Below are 22,021 nucleotides of genomic sequence, written 5' to 3'. Positions count from 1 at the left end.
TGATCAGAATCGGTTATGAAGCACAGGAATGCAAGATCAATGTCAATCTGATCTGGCAAATCCACCAATCTCATCCGGTCAGTGAGCCGCAAGAAATCGAAATGAAATCGATATCCTCTCGCTATCCGAAAAAAGCGCCTCTTTATCGGTTGAACGATCGCGACGAAGCCATTAATCAATTCCTCTTCTAAATGTCAACGCTGTTGCGCGCTGGCCACTCGAACACGCGTGCATGGTTCACCACCACTAGACGAGGAGGACACCAAAGCTCATTCGAGCCGATCTCCCACCCGAAAAAAAAAATCTGGCCCGATCGTAGAGACGACGACGATCGCGGATAATTAATTGAGAGCTATTTTATTGTTTTGTTATACGTTTTGATGCGAGTCGACCCCGAGGCTCAAAGCCACCCGTCCCGGTTCTATACGGGAATGACATTTGTTGAACCCTGATTCCTGCCTGGCTCGCCTTTGGTGATCTCATCATCCAAGGAATGTTTTCGCCGCTTCTTCTGCTTCTGTTCTGTGAAGACCGGCGATCAACGCACGGCCACGGAGGTCTCCTCCCGACCTGCCAGCTTTAATTAGACAACTTCCAAACTGGATCGTAAACATCGATCACCTGGTTCTGGTTGAACACCGGCCAACGGACCAACGTACCAACGGGGAAGTTCATGGTCTATCACAAAAATGAAACAATGCACTAATGAGTAGAATTATATGTATAATATCTTCGGTCGTCGAAAAGTCTGTTAATTGGGAAACATTGGGATGTTTACAGGAAAAATTTACGGTTCGTTCATTCACTGGTCAAATATATTGCCCCGTCCACTTGCTCACGATCTCGTTCGGTTCCGTGTCGATCGGCTCTCTGATTATCATAATGGCTTTTAAACGGCGCGAAACCGTGTCAGACCCGGAGTCAAACAAACTCTCATATCTCGTCGAAACATAACAAGAACAAACCTGCAACGATCTTTTGAAGAAGAGACGAATGCCGCGATAGCATCGCCGCCAGTATATGCAAACTAGATGGATGTGTACTAATTTAGGATGTCATTCCTGGCTATGGCGTTTCTGTCGGTGACGGTCCGACGACGGTGACGACGGACAAGAATCCAAACCACGGAGAAGTTTATTGTTAGGCATAATAGCTAACGATCAATTTGATTTTTTCGCGATGCGCGAAGAAAAACGGTCAACGGACCTTTCTGGTTGCTTTGGCTTTTGTTCGGTTTCGTATCTTTCCGAATATTTGCGATCAACGGATGAAAAAAGAAAGATCATATGAAATTAAGACGAAAAGGTTGAAGGAATGTGAAGATGTCTAAAAAAATATTTTAAATTCAACAATCGTAATGAGTTGAATAAACAAAATCAATGAGTTCATAAAGATTCGCTGACGCGACAAGTAATTGGCATCTTCACTCTCCCTGTTCAAATCGGTTTGATCTCAGCATGCACTGACATTTCTTTCGTGAAATTTGACCTTCTGTTTCAACAGATATCGCAGCCAATTATGAACCCTATGCATTGAACCCCCAATCCTGGACGAAGTATCTTTCGAAATTTCTGGTTGTTTTACTTCGAATCTCGTCATTATTGGGATTCTAGATGAAACTTCCAAGGTATTTCTGATGAAAAACGCTTTAGTCAATGGAGAACCAGATTGAAAAAGATAACCAAATAAAATATCACAAAGGAAATTTGTAGAAAAGAAGTAACCTACAGTAGTAAAACTCTGACCAGAAGATCTTCTCCAACCCGTAGAACAGCTCTGCCATTAGGCCACTGCGGAATGTGGAAAACCGCATGCTTAAGTGCGAAGCGCTGATTCGACAAATATAAATTATTTATTTTGAATGACCATTTTAGACCACCATACGTCTAATGCAAGTTTTCAATCAAAACGTTGATGATTAACTCACTTTGTCATTTAATAGTGGCCAAATCTGCTTGAATTGGTAATTAAAAATGAAAACCAACAAACCGAAAGAAGTTTAATTCGTCATTTTTTTAAATATATTTTCTAAATATGTTTTTACCAGCTGTGTCGACTGGGCGAACATTGTCATGTTGAAAAATTACTTTATCGTGTCTATCGATGTATCGTAGCCGTTTTTCCTACAATGTTCGGCTTAGACGCATCGATTGTTGTCGGTAGACCTTCCTCGTGATTTTTTTATTCGGTTGCAGTAGCTCATAATATACCACACTCAGCTGATACACAGAGCCATATACAGAGCATGACCTTCAGGTTAATAATATTCAGAACGACCGTCGATGATGACGCATAGCCGGAGTATCTATACGAGCCCCGACGTTTTGGATTATCGTAATAGTTCCACTGCCAATCGCCAGTTCCAATTCGAAAGAAAACACATTTTTCCTGTGCCCTTGAAGCAGTAGTTCAACGTTCCATGGTTTCAATTCATACGGCACCCAATTGCCTACCTTTTGGATCATTCCTATTGTATTTAAACGTCAAACACGGTGGGCTGAATGAATCCGCGTGATTTTGCAAGTTCTTATTTGCTTTTGCGATGGGTCTTGATCGAACAATTTCTCGTTATTAGTTCTTCGTTTTCCAAAAAAAAAATCTCTATTTTAAACCGTTCAAACTACTTCCGACACGATCGCTCAGCTAAGGCATGCGCACCATACACTTACACTGAAATACGATTACCTACGGCAGCTGTTCTCTGCATATTGAAATAATGAATTGAAACTCCCCGCAACAACACTTTATTCGCCCCAAAATCAGACATCTTTCACCATTAGCGGGAAAATTAATAAAGAACAATGCCTTCAAACGTGATTATGGCCCTTCTCGTGGAGGCCATGCCAAAATCGATAGTTGTGCGTTCAAAATAGACGTCTCTGTGAGCCCGCAGGGCAACCATCAGGAACCCCTGATTTTCCTTCTATATTCCAACGATGAAAATCTTTCCGATACGATGGTGCCATTAATGGTCTGTAGCAAGCTTTCCATTATTCCATTTTTAAGCCCAACGTTATTGAATTCGTACAAAATTCGTAGACTTACTCCGAAATAATTGGTAATTATTAAGACTAGAAATTGCTTGTTGATCTCATGTAAATAGATAACGAACGAAACTATCAAATTTTTCGAACAAATATCGCCGACTTCAAACACCGTATTTCGCCGTATTTGACCTTCGGGGTAAGAAATCAAAACTTTCCAATAAGAAAGAAATTTGTTCCCTTCTGATGTAGTCTTCGATCGCGTCACAAAGTATCCACTCAAATCACTAGTCGCTTACCAAAATCAGATGGCCACAAGTCAATATTGTCAGTAATTTGCTCAAAAAAACAAGCACAAAAAACTGGTTCGTTCTAATTGAAAGGGTGAGTCTATCGATATTGCGACAACTGCAATCGTTAATTGATGTAATTGCTCCACCACCTATCACAAGCATATAACCTGTCAAATCAGGTTCTTCGAAGCAAATTTCGACAGTCTCGTACATTTGAAACGATTGTTAACTGTAAATTTGTTCTTACCTGTGAAATATATGATATGTTCAATAGAAATTACACAATCATATTTCCGGTTTTGATGTAGTAATCGACATTTCATGTCTGCACATTACCTAAGGGGTATAAAAAGGTATAAAAAGTTAACACTTGATATATTTCGTTCATTCTACTATGCGCAGTTGACTGAGCAGAAATTAAAGCAAGTGCATGATTTCGGTTGGTTCAGGTCCAGAGCTTCGTTACAGTGTCATGTATCAGTATCCAGTATTATTCGCATTCACCTTTTTACTTCACCTATCTAATGTTTTGTAAACTAATTTTTTCCATTTTTTTATGGTTTATCCTAATTTTCTTTAAGCTCTGGCTCTATTTTGATAGTTTCTAGATGTTTGCAAAGTTCCATCTATCCATAATTTTTTCAATTGTGCGAAGTTCCGGTGCATTTGATGGTATCTCCGTTGGTTCGGTAGCACACCAACGTGTTTCGAGAGTAGTGGCAGGATGCTAAATCAACCCAAAACAGAGTTGATCCCTTGTGCTTCCTTGTGAATGGCAACATACGCTTTATAAGGCACTCTAACGTGTGAATCGCACCGCTGACTGTTCCAAAAGAGATGACAAATCGTCTACCAGATCAAGAACTTCGTTGCAAATTTTGTTTAATTTCTTCATTTTAACATCCTCCGGAATGTCGAATGGGCAACGCAAATCATTTGCTCAGAAAGTTGACGAAAGTCGTCTTTGACGTAAGTTTCGCCATCCATCACGATGGGTGTCAAGAAAAAAATCGAAACTAGTCGCGTTAGATTTCCTGTAATAATTTTGAATGATTATAAAGGGTGTTTTTTAAGAGCTTGCTGATTTGAAATTTAAATAAAATACATGCCAAATTATGAAATAGCCATGTTTTTTTATTTGGTAGATAATTTCTTGGCATTTAACATTTAAATTTCGATTTCGTACATATGGCTGTCACGACAATTTTTCACAAAGATCATTCTTTAGGTCCAATTTTCGACTACTATTTCAAGCATTTGATGATGTTTTCCAATGAGTCGATTGTTTCGGCCGACGTATGATAAGTAGCACCATCCTGTTTTTAAGATTTGGTAACAAAAATTCATTGATCATGGTTCTGTATCGATTTCTATTCACGGTAACGCGTCGTCTTTCCTCATTTTTAAATAAATAAGGACCGATGATTCCACCAAGTCATAGACCGCATCAAACAGTACATTTATCGTGATGCATAGGAAATGTTCATGAACGGTGTGTGGATTATCTGTGCTCTAAATACGGTAATTTCGCTTGTTGACATATTCATTCAACCAAAAATGCGCCACAATTGAACACTGATTTTCAAAATAAATTTCCACGATTTGTAAGCATTGTTATGGAGTTAATCTATTCATGATGATTTGCCAAACAGTACTGAGTAAAGACGTCAAAACAACTTTTGAACAATATAGTATTGAAGAAACAAACCTCCTAAAAACACCCATTAGCTCAGTGATCTGTGGATGGATTTATATAATCGAACCATCAATTGATTCGAAAATATTTAATTCAAACACCAATTGCAATGTCGTTTTGGTATTTAAATAGAGCACCATTGAAAAATCGGTTTGAATTGACCTATGTCTTCACGAGCCAATCACAGCATGCCATAATGACGTCATCCTCTTGGTTTCGCGTCATACATAAAAAAACATCGCACCGTTCTGCACAGTATGAATTTTCGCACAAAACATAATCGATAAATATAGATTCTGTCAATTTTTTTTCTGAATCAACGTCTGCCTTCATGTAGAGCGGATGGGTGAAATGTTCATAGGCTCCATGAATAGACGCGGTTGGCTCGGGTTTTCGGTATTCAGTATTGAACTGAGTTGAACTCGGTGCAGTTCGAAAATGTCGAAAATGTCGTGCTTCTGAACATCAACATTTATTACATTTTTTAGTGAACAATTCTTGTAAGATCCTAAAATTCTGCAAAATAATTAAAATTACAGAAGTTCACCATTGTCACATAAATTCAAAGGCGCTGCTCTTTTAAAGATGATACTTTCAGCAAGAGCTGTAAAATCGGTAGTGGTAAAATTCATTTGAAAAATCATACCTGAAGTGGAAGAAATAGTTTTTACTCTGAGATGGTAATACTCATCTTGATTAATTGTTGCGAAAACTGAAGTCTATTTAGAATGGAGCATTATTACTTGGTTTGATAGCATTTTTTCAAATGCCCGGGAATCTAAAATAAATGGTACTCGATCGCTAATGATTCTAGTACTCGAGATGTCATGCATTGGATTCGAGTTAACAAAATGTTCGTTCTTGAAAAACCAACCAAACCCAATTTTACACATTTCTGAAGATTTTCCGCATGTTCAGTAGTTCACACTAGAAAAAAACTAGTCTTAATCACTTTCAAATCAATTTTCATCCCATCCGAGTTTACTTTTATTGCTAATATATATTTGTATTATTGAAAAACGAAAAAATCGTGGCTATCGAAAATTTAAAATTTTCAGACGAGAGAGAAATCCTCCTTCTCTTGGTTCCATTTTTCATTTACAGCCTGTGTAAAATTCAATCGTCATCCTAACAAAGCTTCAAGTGTTGAAACTTGATGGCACGTTAGGTAGAAATAGTTATGAGTTAGATTGCCAAATAGAATCAGTATCGAATCGACTTGCACTCGGTGTGATTCGATAATACCGTGGAGTAGGTTGCTTATGCATTTTTAATGTCGTCGTGATCGGTCGTATCTCGTACATCACCCTGTAAAGACTGTCCCAGAAAGTATGGACGCAACTAAAAACCGCTGCCATTTCGCAATGGTTCAGAATCTGTCAATTTTTATGGCTGCGTCTGCTGTTTACACTCTTCTCTAACCACTTGTGCAGTTGTTTATTCGTTTTTATTAGTTTGTTTGAAAATGTGTGGACTTTCAGCAGAAAAAGGTCGAAAAATTGTGGGAAATGGTGCACAGAACGCGGAATGTCACTGAGAAAGATAGCAAAATGGAAGGAGTAAGTGAACAAGCCGTGCGAAATGCAATCAGGAAGTTCGGTGAGGATAACACTTTGAGGATAAACCGAAAACGGGTCGAAAAAAAGGTCCTGCTAACCCTCAGTTGGATAAACGTATACTGAAGGCGTTCGAGTAAAAAAAGGAGGTTTCAGTTCGATATGTGGCCAAAAAAGTGGGCACTTCGAAGTCAAATGTTCTTCGTGATAAAGAACGTTTGAATCTTCATACCTATAAGAAACAGAAACAACCAAAACGTAGTCCGAAACAAGAAGTATCGATCAGGTCGAGGGTTCGAAAACTGTACAATACGATTCTTGCTGGAAATTTGAACTGCATAATCATGGACGACGAAACCTACGTGAAACTCGATTACAAATCCTTGCCAGGACCACAATATTATACGGTGCGAGAAGGGCAAGTGTTAAACCAGTCCGAGACATGGATTGAAGTCGAAAAATTTGGTAAGAAAGCTATGATCCGGCAAGCAATTTGTAGCTGCGGTAAGATTTCAAAAGCTTCATCTCCACTGCTTCAATGAACAGCGAAATATACATCAAGGAATGTTTACAAAAACGACTTCTACCCATGATTCGAAGCCACAAGGGTCCTGTTGTCTTCTGGCTAGATCTTGCTTCTTGCCTCTACTCGAAATCAACGGTAGAATGGTATACTACCAAAAATGTCACTTTCGTCCCAAAAGACATGAATCCATCAAATTGCCCACAACTTCGACTAATTGAGGAATTTTGAGCATTAACGAAGGCACATTATAGGAAACATGTCTCGGCCGCCAAAAACCATTCAACAGTTCGAAAAAGATTGGAAAAAAGTGTCAAAACTTGTCGCCAAGAAGTCTGTACGGAATTCAATGAGGAACGTTCGCAAGAAGGTGCGCCAGCTAGTCTACAATGGCTAAGTAGCAAACGTTGAGAATAATATTCTGTTGTTGTAATCTAATATTATCAGTATATTGAATAAAATTTGAATGTCCATACTTTCTGGGATCTTTAATTTAGCGGCTTTTTGTAGAATTTTCGGGTGCATGTTTTGGTTCACGCCGAAGGTTTGCATCCCGATTCGGGAAGTCCTGCGCCTTGTATGTTTTCAATTTGGATCGTTTCTGTGCTGTTTCTGCTGTAATGAATTGTATGATTACGATGAGAATTCACACAAAAAAAAAACGAGGACCGTAGTCCGTTAGCCGTAGAAGATATCCGGGCAGGAATACCGGCGGACGATTTTGATTATATCATCCAATCGGTGGAAAATGGGTCAACCTAGCAACGGTCGCAGCAATCGTTTGCCATTTAAGGTTTGCGAGATATTTTCCATACAAAAACAATTATGCAAGCCGGAGCCGCGCTTGCTTAGATATCTAGATTAGGATAAAGAAGGGAGAAAAAAAACAAACCCCGGCAGCAGACTGTGTTTGTTTTTATTGTCGTGGCGGATTGCTGCTAAACATCTCAATTTCGTGTATATCCTATGCCCGGACCAACAAAGACATCTCGTGGACGCGAGATCCCCTGGAAATAATAGGTTAATTAAGCACCATTATTCCAATAAACTTTCCTATTCGCGAGACAGCTCCAAACGATATACTCATACACAGCACGGAAAAAAAAGCCATCCGTTGCCTCGATATAATGCTACAGATCTGCTCCCGATAAGAGCTATTGGTGCCTCGCGTTGGTGGCAGCTGAGCAGCAGCCGGCGAGCCGCGGACGATACCACAATTAAAACATAAAATTGTGCATTTTTTCCGCGGTCCATTCGCGTTTCGTTCCAGCGTGGAGAGAGAAAAAAACAGCCGCACTACTTCACATTCCGCGCGCGAATCGCGCACTGGTGGTGCAATATAAAAAGTGTCACGAACTTGCGCGCTGCTTCTGCGCTGCATCCACCAAGCAGTCCACGAGCGGTGCTGTTTTGGCATCAAGGTACTAACCACCAAGTGGTAGACATTTCCGTTGCTATTATCACCGCCTCCTGCTGGGAATTTTACGTGCCGTCGGACCGATTTCGTTTCCCGCGTTCCACTGGCAACTAGATCAAAACGGTCGGGATCAGTTATGACCGATCTTAATTAACTCATTTTATGGGAATCCTTCTCGCCGCGAGCCAAACCTAATGCGATCCGGTCGGTGATGTACCGCACGCCAAATTGAGCAAACTATCCTGAAAACGGTTCACGCGTTCACTTTGGCACTTTTGCGGTGACCATTTTTGGGTGTCCTCCAGCGGATAATTATCACTTGCCACGTAACGTAGCGTACGAAGCAGCGTGAACGACATATCAATTAATCGACTGATAACTGACCATGATTGAAAGTTGATCCTGCCATAAGTGGTTCAACGAGCGTCGAGGGATGAGTTTCGAACTCGTGAAAAATATGCTTCATTTCCGCTTGGATTCCGAATCAAGTCGATCGATCGAAAATCAATAAACTGGTACATTAATTTCACAGATTAAGATTAACAATGACAAACGGTTCGAAACTTCATTATACCAACCAACCAGGTGCTTAGGCTGGCCGTGTCGTGATCCGGGTGACTGTGGTGAATGGAATCGATGCTGCATAGGCGTGAAACCTTGTACCGAACGGTGCTGTGCTGGACATGGAATGGAAGGAGGACGTCTGTTTCGACATGGGAGAGTCGCGATAAGACCTCGCGCGATGGTTTGCATGTGTTTTTTTTTGTTCAGTACACTGCGCTTAACTGTACTCGCCGTTGCGTTTCAAGTCAGTTAGTGAAAGGATCTTACGTTCGCTCCTGCTTCGCTTTGCTTTGCTTGGCATTCGTCGGTACTATCTATGACGAACGGTTAACGGCTTTCAATTTGTATTTTCACACAATTGAATTTAGCAAGTGTGAAATACTGTCATATCCCGTATCGGAACCCGCCTTAGTAGGTGTTCGATCGTTCATTTCCATGGAAACGGGCAGGGTCAAGTTTAAATGCTAGGCTAAATTCCAAGTTAACTTTGATAAGACTATCTCGGTTTTGCGTGAACGACAAAGGAGTGATGCTGGTCACACTTTTCGCGGTTCTTTTTTTTTTTTTGGTTCCCGTCGTCGATAACAGCTGAAATACGCCCGCACCGGTTCGGCTTATCAGCACGTGCCCTGCGTTGCTTTTCGCTACATTTTTTATTTGACTCTCCGTTCGCCGCTTCCACCAGATGCAATGTGATCGCAGAAAACGACAACCCCGAACCGAACCGCCAGCAGCAGCCACTGTCAGCACGACATAAATATTTGAGCAAATTGGTTCATTCCCCGCGGCAGGTATTTCGGAGTATGTGTTAAGTGCGTGGTTTCGCTCCGGGTCTCCTTCATTCCATTCCTTTTGTTGACCAGTTTACTACTTGCTATTGACATATGTAACCGGCCGGAAGCGAATGCTTCAGAGAAATTGACTCGCTCCAGATCGCGCGACCGACCGACAAACGACGCCACCGACATTCCCCACGTACGAGCTAAGAGCAAGAACAACAAGAAGAAGAAGAGGACTATTTGCGGATTCACCGGCACCGGCACCACATACTTGGTGAATGGAACGGGCGGCACAATAGCGGTCTGAGCTGATTAAATTATGGACGATATGAGAGAGGGAAAAAAACGAATCATACCAGAACCTTCCGCTCTGCGGGGAACGAAGCGCCGGTAGTGCAGAATAGTGAACTCAGCAGCACGATTTAACAAGCTTGTTGGATGATGTTTTTATTTGATCCTTTCTAATCACTGCAAAACTCTCGAAACACTACGCAAAAGTCACATAAAATGTAATGGCTCTTACAGACTGACATTCTGTTGCTAAGAACAGCATTACTTTCACCGCGCCTACCTTGATTGAAAATAATTTTACAACTGCAACGAACACTGCCCTAGTACTGAAGCTATGACAACAGGAATGTTTCGTCACTGTGTTAAAATTTCCCGCTCCAAAACTATTGGAAAAATATATTGAAAACTATCATGTTTTATTTTCTATTTAGTCTTTTCCAAGGCTACCTGAATCACTAACATTATTTTTGAAGATTAATAATTAGTCGGGCTTTTTAAGGCTATCCAAAGAGTAAGATTCCGAACTAATTAGTCTTTTTCAAGACTAATAAATTCATCATTCATCATTCTTAAGACTACCACAAAATCAGTCTTTATCAAGAGCTATCACACTAGCAGTCTATTCAAAGACTAATTTGACCTATATTCTTCAAAAAGATAACAAGCCCAACGTTAAATATTCTAATGGAAAAAAGACAACGCATGGGAAGTCCTATGCCGTCTAACTATATTTACGATATTCTTCCTGAATCTGATCGTCGCGACATAGAAGAAAATTCTTCGAAAATCCTCAAAATTGACGCCTGTCGTTCTGGGAAGAAACAACAATCTATACCTTCGGTGACGGTAATAATCTCCTTCTTCAAAGTATTCCGTACTGAGCTTTTTACTTTCCCTCTGGATGTGAAAGTATTATTTCAAATAGGACGGAGAGGAAAATGTCGAGCCTTGGTTGGTAGATAGGAAGATAACGAACGCAGTGGCGTCACGTGACGACATTTACGGGTTGTGCAATGCTTATGTGGTATAAAATCAGTTGTAACAATCCGTTGTAAATGAAAGATAACGACTATTGATTGAAATATTGATATACTTTTGGATGGATTTTCTTTTATTAAACTTATGTCGTATCATCGACACAACAGAAGCATTTGGCGCTCTGTACATCGAGCAAATCTGTCAATAACATCATCAATAAAACCGTTTTGACGTTGAAACTGAGACAGCAATTTGTTTTCAACTGCCATAAGCATAAGCCACCTAAGCAAGAAGAAGGTATGCATACAAGTTATTACAGAGCTGAACATGACAGAGAGAACAACGAATCTCAGAGCTGAGCTGAGTAATTTGTTCTTTTCTTGCAGTAAATCATGTGCATGGAAAAAAAACACTAACACGGTGACAAGAGATACTTGAAATTTTGTGCAATTGCTGTGGATAAAATCGCTCATAATTTTATATTCGGTACCATCCGACCTGCTCTCATCGAATAAATTGAGAATCTAGAGAACAATTTCACTGAATTTTGCCGGTTGTGCAGTGCACGAGATGCACATGAGGACGAGACGCCACTGCACGAATGTCTTCTTCGGTAGACGTCCAAAATCCAATAGACCTTTAAAAATGGTCTTGAAAGGTTTATCGCGTGACCAAAGTACTGAGGTAATTAAAAATGAACTAAAGGATTTGCTTGATTTTGCCGTTTCCCAAGTAATAATTATGAAGTAACGAGAGAGTGGCATTACTAATCAACGCTCAGAGATCTCCCTAGAACTTTATTTAATACACTGCAATCGAAGTGAAGTAAACAATTTGAAAGCTTTAGAAAAGGTACGGTTCATCTTCTTCCTCTGGTGACAGTTACGCTTGCGTGACAGACATACAACTACCTACTACTAATCCTTCAATGCCATTCGCTTCTTTTAACGAAGTTGATTTACGCAAAATTTGACGAATAAAACGCAGCATCGAGAAGGCCTTAGCAGCGGTTAGTGCAACGTGCTCCGAAAATCTTAATTAGCTATCCAAATAAACGCCTTTAATAACTTAACTTTAACCTTTAGAGATGAGATTTTATAGTCGAAAGCAATTTAAGAACGCAAACGAGAGAATGTTACGACGTTACATTTCCGGTAGTTAACCTTCATACCATTCATGTTGCACCAGGCAATTAGTGAGTCGATGTCAGATTAAAGGACGTAACAATCCAAGTTAGATTATATACAACGAAAAAACTTCAGATCATCCAGAGCACTTTAGGATATTTTATCATTTTGCAGAGATCGTTGATAAATAGAACAAAAAGCAGTGGATGAAGATGGCTTTCTTGAGAGACGTCTGAAGATATTTCGAACACGAAAGCACTGCGTCCAGTTAGGTAAGTCCAAATCCACCGTGTATCCTTTCGAGGAAGATTTATTTCTTTATGTTTTGTGTTGTTTTCTCACCTCACCCACTTCTCACTTCCATTCCATGTTCCTTTTATCATTCCTTTTCCATCAGGAAAATTAAGAGAAGCCACAGCAAGGCACTAATCTCCAAATAGCTAAGGGGACATGCCACTTGAGCCAACTAGTTCTGATTCCTGATAAATTACGATTTTTTTTACGCGGTACATATCCCCCGCGAAGAAAACAACCTCAATGTATTTTAAATTTAAATGCTCGATCTTTAAAATCGAGAGAAGATTAATTTTATAGTTTTCTCAAAGTTCACAGAAATTCTTAAACAAAATATCAAATCGAATAACAACCCAAATTATGTGGTTCATCGATTTGAGGTTTACTGGAATGGATGGTGGAGTTGCCATGTTCGTCCAACGGCAAATCTAACATCGAATTCTACCACCTTTCAACACGAAAGTTATCGGAAGCTTGGAAATCGAAATTGTAACCATTTATGGAGCCTATTTCATCGCTGGAGCATATTTGCCATTCCAATGCTGGTACTGGTAAACAAATAAATTTCTATAAATGCGAAATGCGAAAACTCACAAGATATCGATCTAAATTTTTTGAGAAAGGGAACCTAAATGCAAAGCATATTCGGTGGAATTGGGAGCTCTGCTGATAATTTTTCAGTTCTTTATCCCAATAATCCGAATTGTTTCTCTTCCGTGAGAAACCCCTCTACAATTGATCACATTTGTAGTGCTTACTTTGACTCATATCATCTTCCTTTAATATTCAGAATTTCTAATGAACTTATAATTTATTGATGTTAATACAAATCTTACGAGAGTAAGAGTAAGAGTAATCACCCTTATTCTGAATAACGACGTATTGATTTTTCGATCGAATCCTAGCTACCTTTGATTTTGCTAGCGTTATCAAGAATACAAATGAAATACGATCGAAAACTGGATACGTCGTTATTCAGAATATTAATATTAACGGTGTCGAGATCCTGTTATGAAAACCATAGTTAAGGATAGGTTTACTCTATTGCGAAATGAAAACTTCAGAAACCAATTCCCGCTCTCAAAAAAGGAAATCAAATACTTCTTACAAACGGTGAAAAAGCTCAAAAACTTGCTCGGCAGTTCGAGAGTGTCCACAATTTTAATTTGAACGTTGTGAGTTCTATTGAAAATGAAGTCTCACTGAAAAATGATCACATTTCAACACAAGTATTGTTACAAGATGACATTACTGGGACGAATTTTGATGAAATTAAGTCAATCATAAGGTAACTTAAAAACATGAAGGCCTCTGGTAATGATGAAATGTAATCATTAGCTTATTTCCCTAAGAGATGGAACAGCGACCAATTGGTTTACTTTTTTTTATAAGTAAAGATGTTGCTTGTACATTAATCTCAGACGATGGTTACATTGATGGGAGTGTTTTACAGGTTGTATGTTCTGTCTAAGAATTACTAGGATTTTTTAAGACTGGTGAAGAAGTAGCTTGATTGTCCTTGAGTGTAAATGTCTTTTTGATCAGTTTCTCGCAGGGCTGACGTAGTGAACAGCTTTTCGGCATCATTGACATGATGCCAGCTGATTGTCGTAGGTGACCAGCGAACTACGTGGGTGGCTTGTGCCCTGACATAACAGAAGAAGATGTAGCGTTCTTCAAACGCATGCGTAACAAACTTAACGTAACTTTTTGATGGAATGATTCTCTCCGTACTGCGACATGGTTCTTCCACTAAAATTCTCACTGGCTCTGGGAACTCGATACTTGCTAGCGAATGCGCTGAAAATAGCAAAAACATGATAATGACATCCAGCTGGAAAACAGCTATTTTTTTGTTCCAAAACTAGGGAAAAGCTGGGAAAAAATATCATCTTTCAATTTGGTATACAACACTGGAAACGAACAAACTTTTTATTGGCAAAAAATTATTTCTTTTTTCTGTTAGCTTTTTTCCCATTCGCTTTCTTTCCTTTACGGGCCTTTTTCTTTTTCTCCGGAGGTGGTTCCGTGGGATACTTTTCCAAATATTTGGCAGCCATTGTAGCGGTGTCTACTAGCTTCCGGTCGGCAAACGTTTCCATCAGTGTTTGCAGCAGGCTTTTGTCCAGCTTTAGGCGAAATTTCTTTAGGTTCAGTTTGAAATCATCTCTCGACAGAAGCGGATCCTCCAAGAGTTGAAACTGTAACATCAGATGACCAAGATCTCGTTTGCGCTTTTTCTTTTTCGGCTTAAAACCTAGATAGCGACAACGGTCCAGAAGCATCTCCGGAAAGTCCACCGGACGGGGTGGGTTTGCCAGCAGAATCCCTTGGAATATTATGAGCTTTGATGGATCACGTTTCATAAAACGTTTCGAAAGCTACATCAAAAGGATTAGAGTTAATTATTGCGAGCAATTTTAAAATGTCTTGACATACCCGGCCAGTTACTTTGTCCACGAATTGATACGTTCCCAGTGACAGAATCTTCATGTTCGGATTTTCGCCAAAAGCCTTGACCAGATCTTTCAACTCATCCACGGAGAAAAAATTCCCACCAAGATAAATTTCCTTCAACAACTCGCACTTACGGAAGACAGTCAGCAAGTTTTCCGCTTCAACCGAGCGCAAATAATTCATTTCCAGGTTTATCACTTCCAGCCCACTTTTGATAATGGCCCTGCGTAGCTTCTCAGCAAACAGAACTCCTCGCAAGGCATTCCATGCCAGATTCAGCTTCTTCAACGTCACATTCTGTGCCAATTGCTCCAAAAAAGGAACAATGCACTCGTTTTCCAAATACAGATGGTTCCCCTCCAGATTTAGCTCTAGAACGGCCGTGTTCTCCGCCAGGAACCGACCAGCCGCAACTCCACTGGAATGTTCCAATCGGTTCCAGCTGACATCGACGGTCCGAATACAGTCGGAAAGTGTCAGCGCTCGAAACAAAGCAACCCCTGCCCGGTCACTCAACTGACAGCGAGACAGGTTCAGCCACTGTACGCTAGATGTCGGTAGTGCTTCCGCCAAAGTAAACACAACTTCATCGTCATTCAGGTGACAGTGAACCAAACTCAACACGCAGATCTTCTGTGTTTCCTGCAGGAGATTCGCCAAACTGACGGCCAGCGGAACGTTCATCAGTTGGTTGTCGTCCAAGACGATTCGGTGCAGTCGATCTGGACAGGCTTGGGCTAGGCAATCCAGGATTATTTGGACTTGTAGATTGCTGCATCCAAAGCGCTAGACAGTTTAATAAATTGATGATTTCTATTTTCGACGATAAAACCAGTTCGAAACTTACATTCAGATCGATTTCTACGGATTCTACCGCATTCTGGTCCACCTGTTCGAAAATCTTTCGCATGTAGTTAAGCGGTGTGACACCGTACTTGTGACATTCCGCTAAGTAGAACTGCTCAAAGCTTCGTTTTCGTTCCGGTTCCTCAACGTCGACCAGTCGCTGTTCCGGATCGACCGGTTCGGGAAACTCTTCCGACTCATCCACGATCGTTGACTGGGAGCAAAACGCTCGATAAGGACACAAATGTACGACGTTGCCTTCATCTGGTGGATCATCATCTTCCTCAAAGAATGGCTCCTCGAATGAAACTAAAGACTCCTGAGACGGTTCAACTATTGGTGACTCTTCACTGGATGGTTGCTGCTCTGAAACGGGAGATTCTTCTTCGTTCGTTTGCTCAATTTCCATTAGTTTTTAACTTTTTAATTTTTTTTTATTAAAAAAAACACGTCAATTTTGCACAACTTCTGCCAAAACATTGCGAATTCGAAGTCAATGCTTACTAAGTTTTTGTTTTCGTGGGTAACATTTTCGTTGTACCAAAACTTTTGATCGGTATTTTCGTCAATTGACAAAAACATACATTTGGAGGCCGGTTCTATTAATAAGCACTGGTTAAAAGTTACAGTGTTAACAGAAAGCGACGTTGAATTAACTGATAAACTAGATAAGATAAATAGAAAAAATGTGCTTCGCGAATTTCCGTCTTCTCCGGCTAACTAAACGATAAATTCGTTTGCACCGAACCAGAGACCAGTTGAAGAAGCGAAATCGGTCAGTTCACCACGGTTTTCGAAGAAATTTATAAACAGGATACGTTATAGCGAATGAGTTTGAACGAGTCTAGAAGTGATTTCCGGCGGAAACTGCACAGTAGATGGGATGCCTTCTATTTCCAGTGGGAAATCTACACGATGACGTACGTTTTTGAACCGTGGGAAAAGTGCATCATCAGTATCCTTTTGCAAAAGTTTTTGACTTCATGTGTATTATAGAATCACCGAAACTAATGAGAATAAGAAATATTTGGAAGTGAGTGATGCCAGCATGCTGGTGTCAGTGTACTGCCCTCTTAGGAAAAAACGTTCAACTGTGGTCCAATGATGCAAAGTATTAGACCAGTTCCCTCTTTCAGTTTTCATATTCAATTCTTTGGAACACATCTCAATACATTCCAAACAGTTGAAAATTATCGATTTAAACTTGCTGGTGATAATCGAAAACTCAAATGAGAACCGCCACACTCTATTTATAATTCTGGCTGATGAGAGTTTTGGTTATCGAATTGATATGTATGCCTGTTCATTTCAACTTGCTCACTACCGACAGTGAAGACAATGATGCAAGTAGACTACTTGGCATTTAAAACTGAGTAAGTAAAACTTCAAATGACTAGGTGCGGTTATTCAATTGATGATGAATTCCGGGAGTTTCATTTCAGTATGGCAACAAATGGATATGCTGACAGTCAATGGCCATAAATTTCATTTTCGTCTAATAATATCCGATTGAAATGAAGTTTAACCGCACTGCTGTCCGGTGCATTGTTCTATAGCGCAAAGCAACTAAAGTAAGATCGCACTACGAACGGTGCACTAAAATGATGGTTTTTACTTCCGATTACTAGGTTTCAATAGTTAAATAATTCTTGTTGTCCTCTTGTACACATTTATAGCCCTTGGAAGGGCTGATTTGTACAAGTTACTCCGATGTTGTTCAAAGGTTTTCGCCATTGACTGAAGCACCTGTTGGTGTAGTTTCACTGTATTGACGTAGATGGCGATTTGCGCACTCGAAAAATGTGGAAACATTTTTGATGAAACCGAACAATTTTTTCCAAAAAATATACATTTATTACTAAAAATTCTGAGTTTTTGAAAGTTTAAACAATTAAAAAAAATTCTAAAGTTTTGATTTTTTTTATCTAAGCTTTGTAATCCATTCAATAATCGATCTGTAAGCTACTAGAAATTCGGTAAATATTTGCCGAGTTCTGGAAAATTTTCCTAATCAGTAATATTGTTGTAACAATTCGTCATTCTCTAATTCATAGTGGTTAATACTTTTTTCACTGCGAAATGTGTTTATTGCATTCAAACGCAAAATAAAACGCTCCAACACCATACTTTTGAAAAGGCATTTTCCTTTATTGTGAACAGAGATGCCAGGTAAAAATTTCTAATATCTTCAGACAGGATTGCAAAAGTCTGTAACAAACAATTTCTGCAGCACTGCATACGAAATCTGCAAATTTACAGACAAATCTGCAGATCTGGCATCTCGGATTGTGAAGCAGGTGCACGGGAAATCAAGCCTTCATTTCTTTTGAGAATTCTACGAAAAGGCGCAATGAAAATCTTTCGACAATACTTCGACCGGAAATGACAACACTGACGATGCAGTTCGGGAAAAAGCATGTCTAGTCGTCATTAATCGATTTAGATCGATTTTTAAGTACAGGGTTGCGCAAAGGAACCTGAAACATTTATTATGTAAATTGACAAAAGCTCCAAAGTGCTAGACGAAAAAGACTAACCAGCAATAAAAAGTAGAAGAATGATTTATATTTAAAAACAATAACTTACAAATGTAAACGAGTATAGCGCGTTGAATTAACCGTGTCGTCGAAGATGTTAAAGACCGATAATTTCTGACTTTGCGATCGCAGAGATTGAAGGGTTTTATTCTTGTCACAGAATTTGTTTTTGCAAAATTTTTCACCTAAATCTTCACAGTATTATGAGAAGGCATTTTCGGCTTTATAAACTCACGAATAGTTGTAACGTGCGACAGATTCTTCAAAAACAAGTTACAAATGAAAACGTGGTGAGTGACACCCCAGTGCTCCATGATGGAAATCTACTAGACGAAAATGAACCTTCATTGTTCTACTTTCCGATGCCACGTTTTGTTTCTTCCTCCCTTGATTAGTTCCAGCGTAATCGGAGAACAAAATATGTCAGGTTCTTTTGCGAAACCCTGTACATTTTATAATAAAAACATTTGCGTATAGAACTAAAAAGCCACTACCTTACATCCAAAGAGCCGCATGTAGCTCGCTAGCCGAAGGTTGTCGACACCTGGCAAAAAGCTTATTAATTGAATGTTCTATTACGAGGTCATAGGTCGTTTACAAGAGTACCACCATTGTCATCGATTATGCTATGTACAGCTCGTCATAATGACTATTTTCTATGTAGTTTTTGGATAACCTAAAACATCACAGGCGTAGACCGATTTATTTTTTACATTCGTTTACAGTAATGAACATATGCACGAATTTGCACTATTGCAGTTTGCAACTGAAAGCAAAGTCACTAGTATTTAGCACATTTCATTTTGAAAACTACACTTCTTAGCTTCTCTCAGTTTGGAACTGAAGCAAAATGCAGGGTGGCAAGTGACCGGGAAAATCGGGAAAACCGGGAAAAAGTCAGGAATTTGATTTTACCGGGAAAACCCGGGAAAAAGTCGGGAATTTTAGTGAAAAACCGGGAAAAATATTACTAGCTCACATAAGAGTAACAGTTGTTAGCATAATGATTTTTTTCAACAATTGAAAAGTAGAAGACAATACCCAATGTTGAAATAACTTATTGACTATTGGAAATTGGGCCAACACCCCTTGTCTCGTCCAACGATTTTTAGACGCTTGCAGGTAGTTTTAAATCAAACAGAAAGCATCAGAGTTTTTTTAGTTGTTATCAATAACAGCATAATGAAATCTCATTTTGAAAATTAAGGATAATTTGGATGCTTCTGTTAGATTTTTATTATATTCTTGAATAAGTATTCAACACACCTGCAAAATGTATGGCAAAATCTCAAGATAACATAGAGAAGATTTTAATAATATTATTGCACATTTTTAGGAGCATTCATGTTTTTAAGTTTGCTAATGATTGCCCTTGTCATAATTTGTCTCAGTAATGTCATCTTGAGACAATACTTGTGTTATGCTTATATTTCTGTTAGATGTCAAAAGGACTCGCAAAATTGGAAGAATTGTCAACTTTAATCTTATTCACCGTTTACAGGAAGTATTTGAGTTCGTTTTTTGAGAGTTGAAACTGGTTTCTGAGGACCAGTATAGAATCTAAGAAAGATTTAGAAAATGGATAGATTTGTTCTTTTAAAGGTCCTCAACTATTCCATAGTAGGATCACAAGAACGTTGATATTGATGTAGATAAAGGTGAATTAAATTTGGTTTGAGCTTTTGGAACTTCAATAAGATAATGATTTAAATTATATACGGCCATATCCAATTTTCCCAAACAATTTCAGGGTTTACATTCGATAGTATTCTAGTCGATTAGTTCTAAGCTGGTAGAATATATAACTAAATGAACTAATCATTGCTTAATTTGAAACCCTGAATGATATTGATTGATCTGCTAGAATGAGATCAATTGTAGAAGGATTTATCATATAGATAAATTAGTTAAGCTATTGGAAATAAAACTGGTTTAAAACCAGCGGAGAGTTCATCATGGAGAACTCGTACTTTCTGATTGTTTTCTGATTGCTCTACGAGCATTTAGAATCCTATTAGGAAAAAAACAGATCGATATATTGTGCATTTTAACTGCTATCATTTGATTTACCTGCCCATTCGCACTGGTGTCCATTCTATGTTATATGAAGCATGACGGTGTTTTGTTGCTGAGATGATATCCGTCTCTCTTTGATGGCACTGATTGAATCGTGTGAAGAGTTGGTAGAGAGCGTTCTTTGATACGATAAAAGCCATCCTTGGCCATCATGCCGTTTATAATTTCCTCGCCGAACTGAGATTTCCACTTTCACTTCCGGAAGGAGCTAAGAAAGCTCTGTACAAAATGATTTGAAGTTGCAAGCATAGATTGTTGTTGTTTTCTCCGAGTGGCAAGCGTTCGTTTTTGGGAATGTTATTCCTTATTGATTTATTTTCAATCATATGTATACCCAAAAAATAATAAGAACAGTCATGTGCACTCGGAAGATATAGGTTACGTGTAACCGAAACCCCTGAATAACAGGAAAAAGGCTTTATGCTTTTCTTATATGCACATGTTATAATGAATATTTTTATTTATACTTCGAAATGCCTGGAAAGTATTTGAATCCTCAATTAGCGGGCCTATTACAATGATCCTTTTAGGACATGGGATATCTGTTTAAAGTTTGAATTAAGAAATGTTTAAAAAAATTAAACAGGGGCGATTAGAGCCGGTTTCAAAAACCGGGAATTTTTATCTAAAAAAACCGGGATAACCGGGAAAAAACCGGGAAATTGAAATCGGCAATTCACTTGCCACCCTGAAAATGGCTACTCTAATGATTTACCGAAGTAATGTGTTTGCCGAAATTCCGATAAATTGATAATTTTAATTTGACGATTTCAATTAACAAAACCGCATTCCGGTATAACATATAGAATTGCCGAGAATTCGGTAATAATCAAACGAAGCTTTCGGAATTTACCGAAGTTTCAGATAAATGTCGTTTTACCGTGCTTTTCGCCGAGATAAAAATGAAGTTTTAAGGTCAGGTTCCTCCAACAAATCCGTTTTTAATTCCACTTATTGTTTGAACAATATTTCAAAATTATACACAGAAAATTACTAAATTACAGATAAAAATACATATATTAAACTTCATAAACATTTTTTTTTCTTTTTATTTCTTCAATATGGCGGCTCTGGAACATTTTGCTGTTCAAACTCGTTCTATTTGTTGGTTGGTGTCATCATTTCTTGGAAATCAATCATCCGAAAGCAGCACGCAAAACAGTTTCATATTCTGTTTCAAATTGGCTACGGCCGGAACTGGAATGAAAAATTTCCACCGAGAAAAAACAAAATGGCCTCTATTTTTCGATTTTAGATCTTTTTTTACTATTTTTATGATTAATTATATTTCAAAGTAATAATGAATATTTTTGGTTGTAGTTCCGATCATAAGTAAAATACCGTTTGGTTCATGTTGATAAGTGCAATAGTTTTGAAATACGAGTGACACTCAGTTGGAAAAGCATGGTTTCGAGAAAAAGCCGATCAAAGTTTTTGTTTGTGACTAAATGTGCCTTTTCTATCAATTTCTCGGTCGCGCGTACCTTCGGGACTAATTCTATCGTTTCATTTCACCATTTTTAAAATCTTTCCATCATTTCTAAGAGAAAAATCCTAAATTTTGAAATTCATTTTTTTTCGAACAATAATAAAATCTACATAA

At 38.8% G+C, this 22,021-nt stretch overlaps 1 protein-coding gene across 1 annotated transcript; it reads right to left on the bottom strand.

Annotated features, from left to right (window-relative positions):
- Positions 1-14,421: 14,421 nt before the first annotated feature.
- Positions 14,422-16,270, bottom strand: LOC131428511 (uncharacterized). Its single transcript, XM_058592542.1, has 3 exons — positions 15,807-16,270; positions 14,942-15,745; positions 14,422-14,883 (listed from the first exon to the last, which is right to left on the bottom strand). The coding sequence occupies exons 1-3, from the start codon at positions 16,212-16,214 to the stop codon at positions 14,449-14,451; spliced, it is 1,647 nt and encodes a 548-aa protein (XP_058448525.1). The 5' UTR covers positions 16,215-16,270; the 3' UTR covers positions 14,422-14,448.
- Between the last annotated feature and the right edge of the window lie 5,751 nt (positions 16,271-22,021).

Source organism: Malaya genurostris, chromosome 1 (assembly GCF_030247185.1).
Source record: "Malaya genurostris strain Urasoe2022 chromosome 1, Malgen_1.1, whole genome shotgun sequence".
NCBI lineage: Eukaryota > Metazoa > Arthropoda > Insecta > Diptera > Culicidae > Malaya > Malaya genurostris.
The sequence above is the reverse complement of the archived record's forward strand: the minus strand, read 5'-3'. Positions and strand labels throughout refer to the sequence as shown.

What these genes read in the sequence shown, in the direction of transcription:
- LOC131428511 (XM_058592542.1), bottom strand. Translation starts at nt 16,214, where the DNA reads ATGGAAATTGAGCAAACGAACGAAGAAGAATCTCCCGTTTCAGAGCAG. An exon ending in CCGTAGAAATCGATCTGAAT is followed by an intron (nt 15,746 to 15,806) that starts GTAAGTTTCGAA and finishes TAAACTGTCTAG; the next exon opens with CGCTTTGGATGCAGCAATCT. An exon ending in TGGACAAAGTAACTGGCCGG is followed by an intron (nt 14,884 to 14,941) that starts GTATGTCAAGAC and finishes CTTTTGATGTAG; the next exon opens with CTTTCGAAACGTTTTATGAA.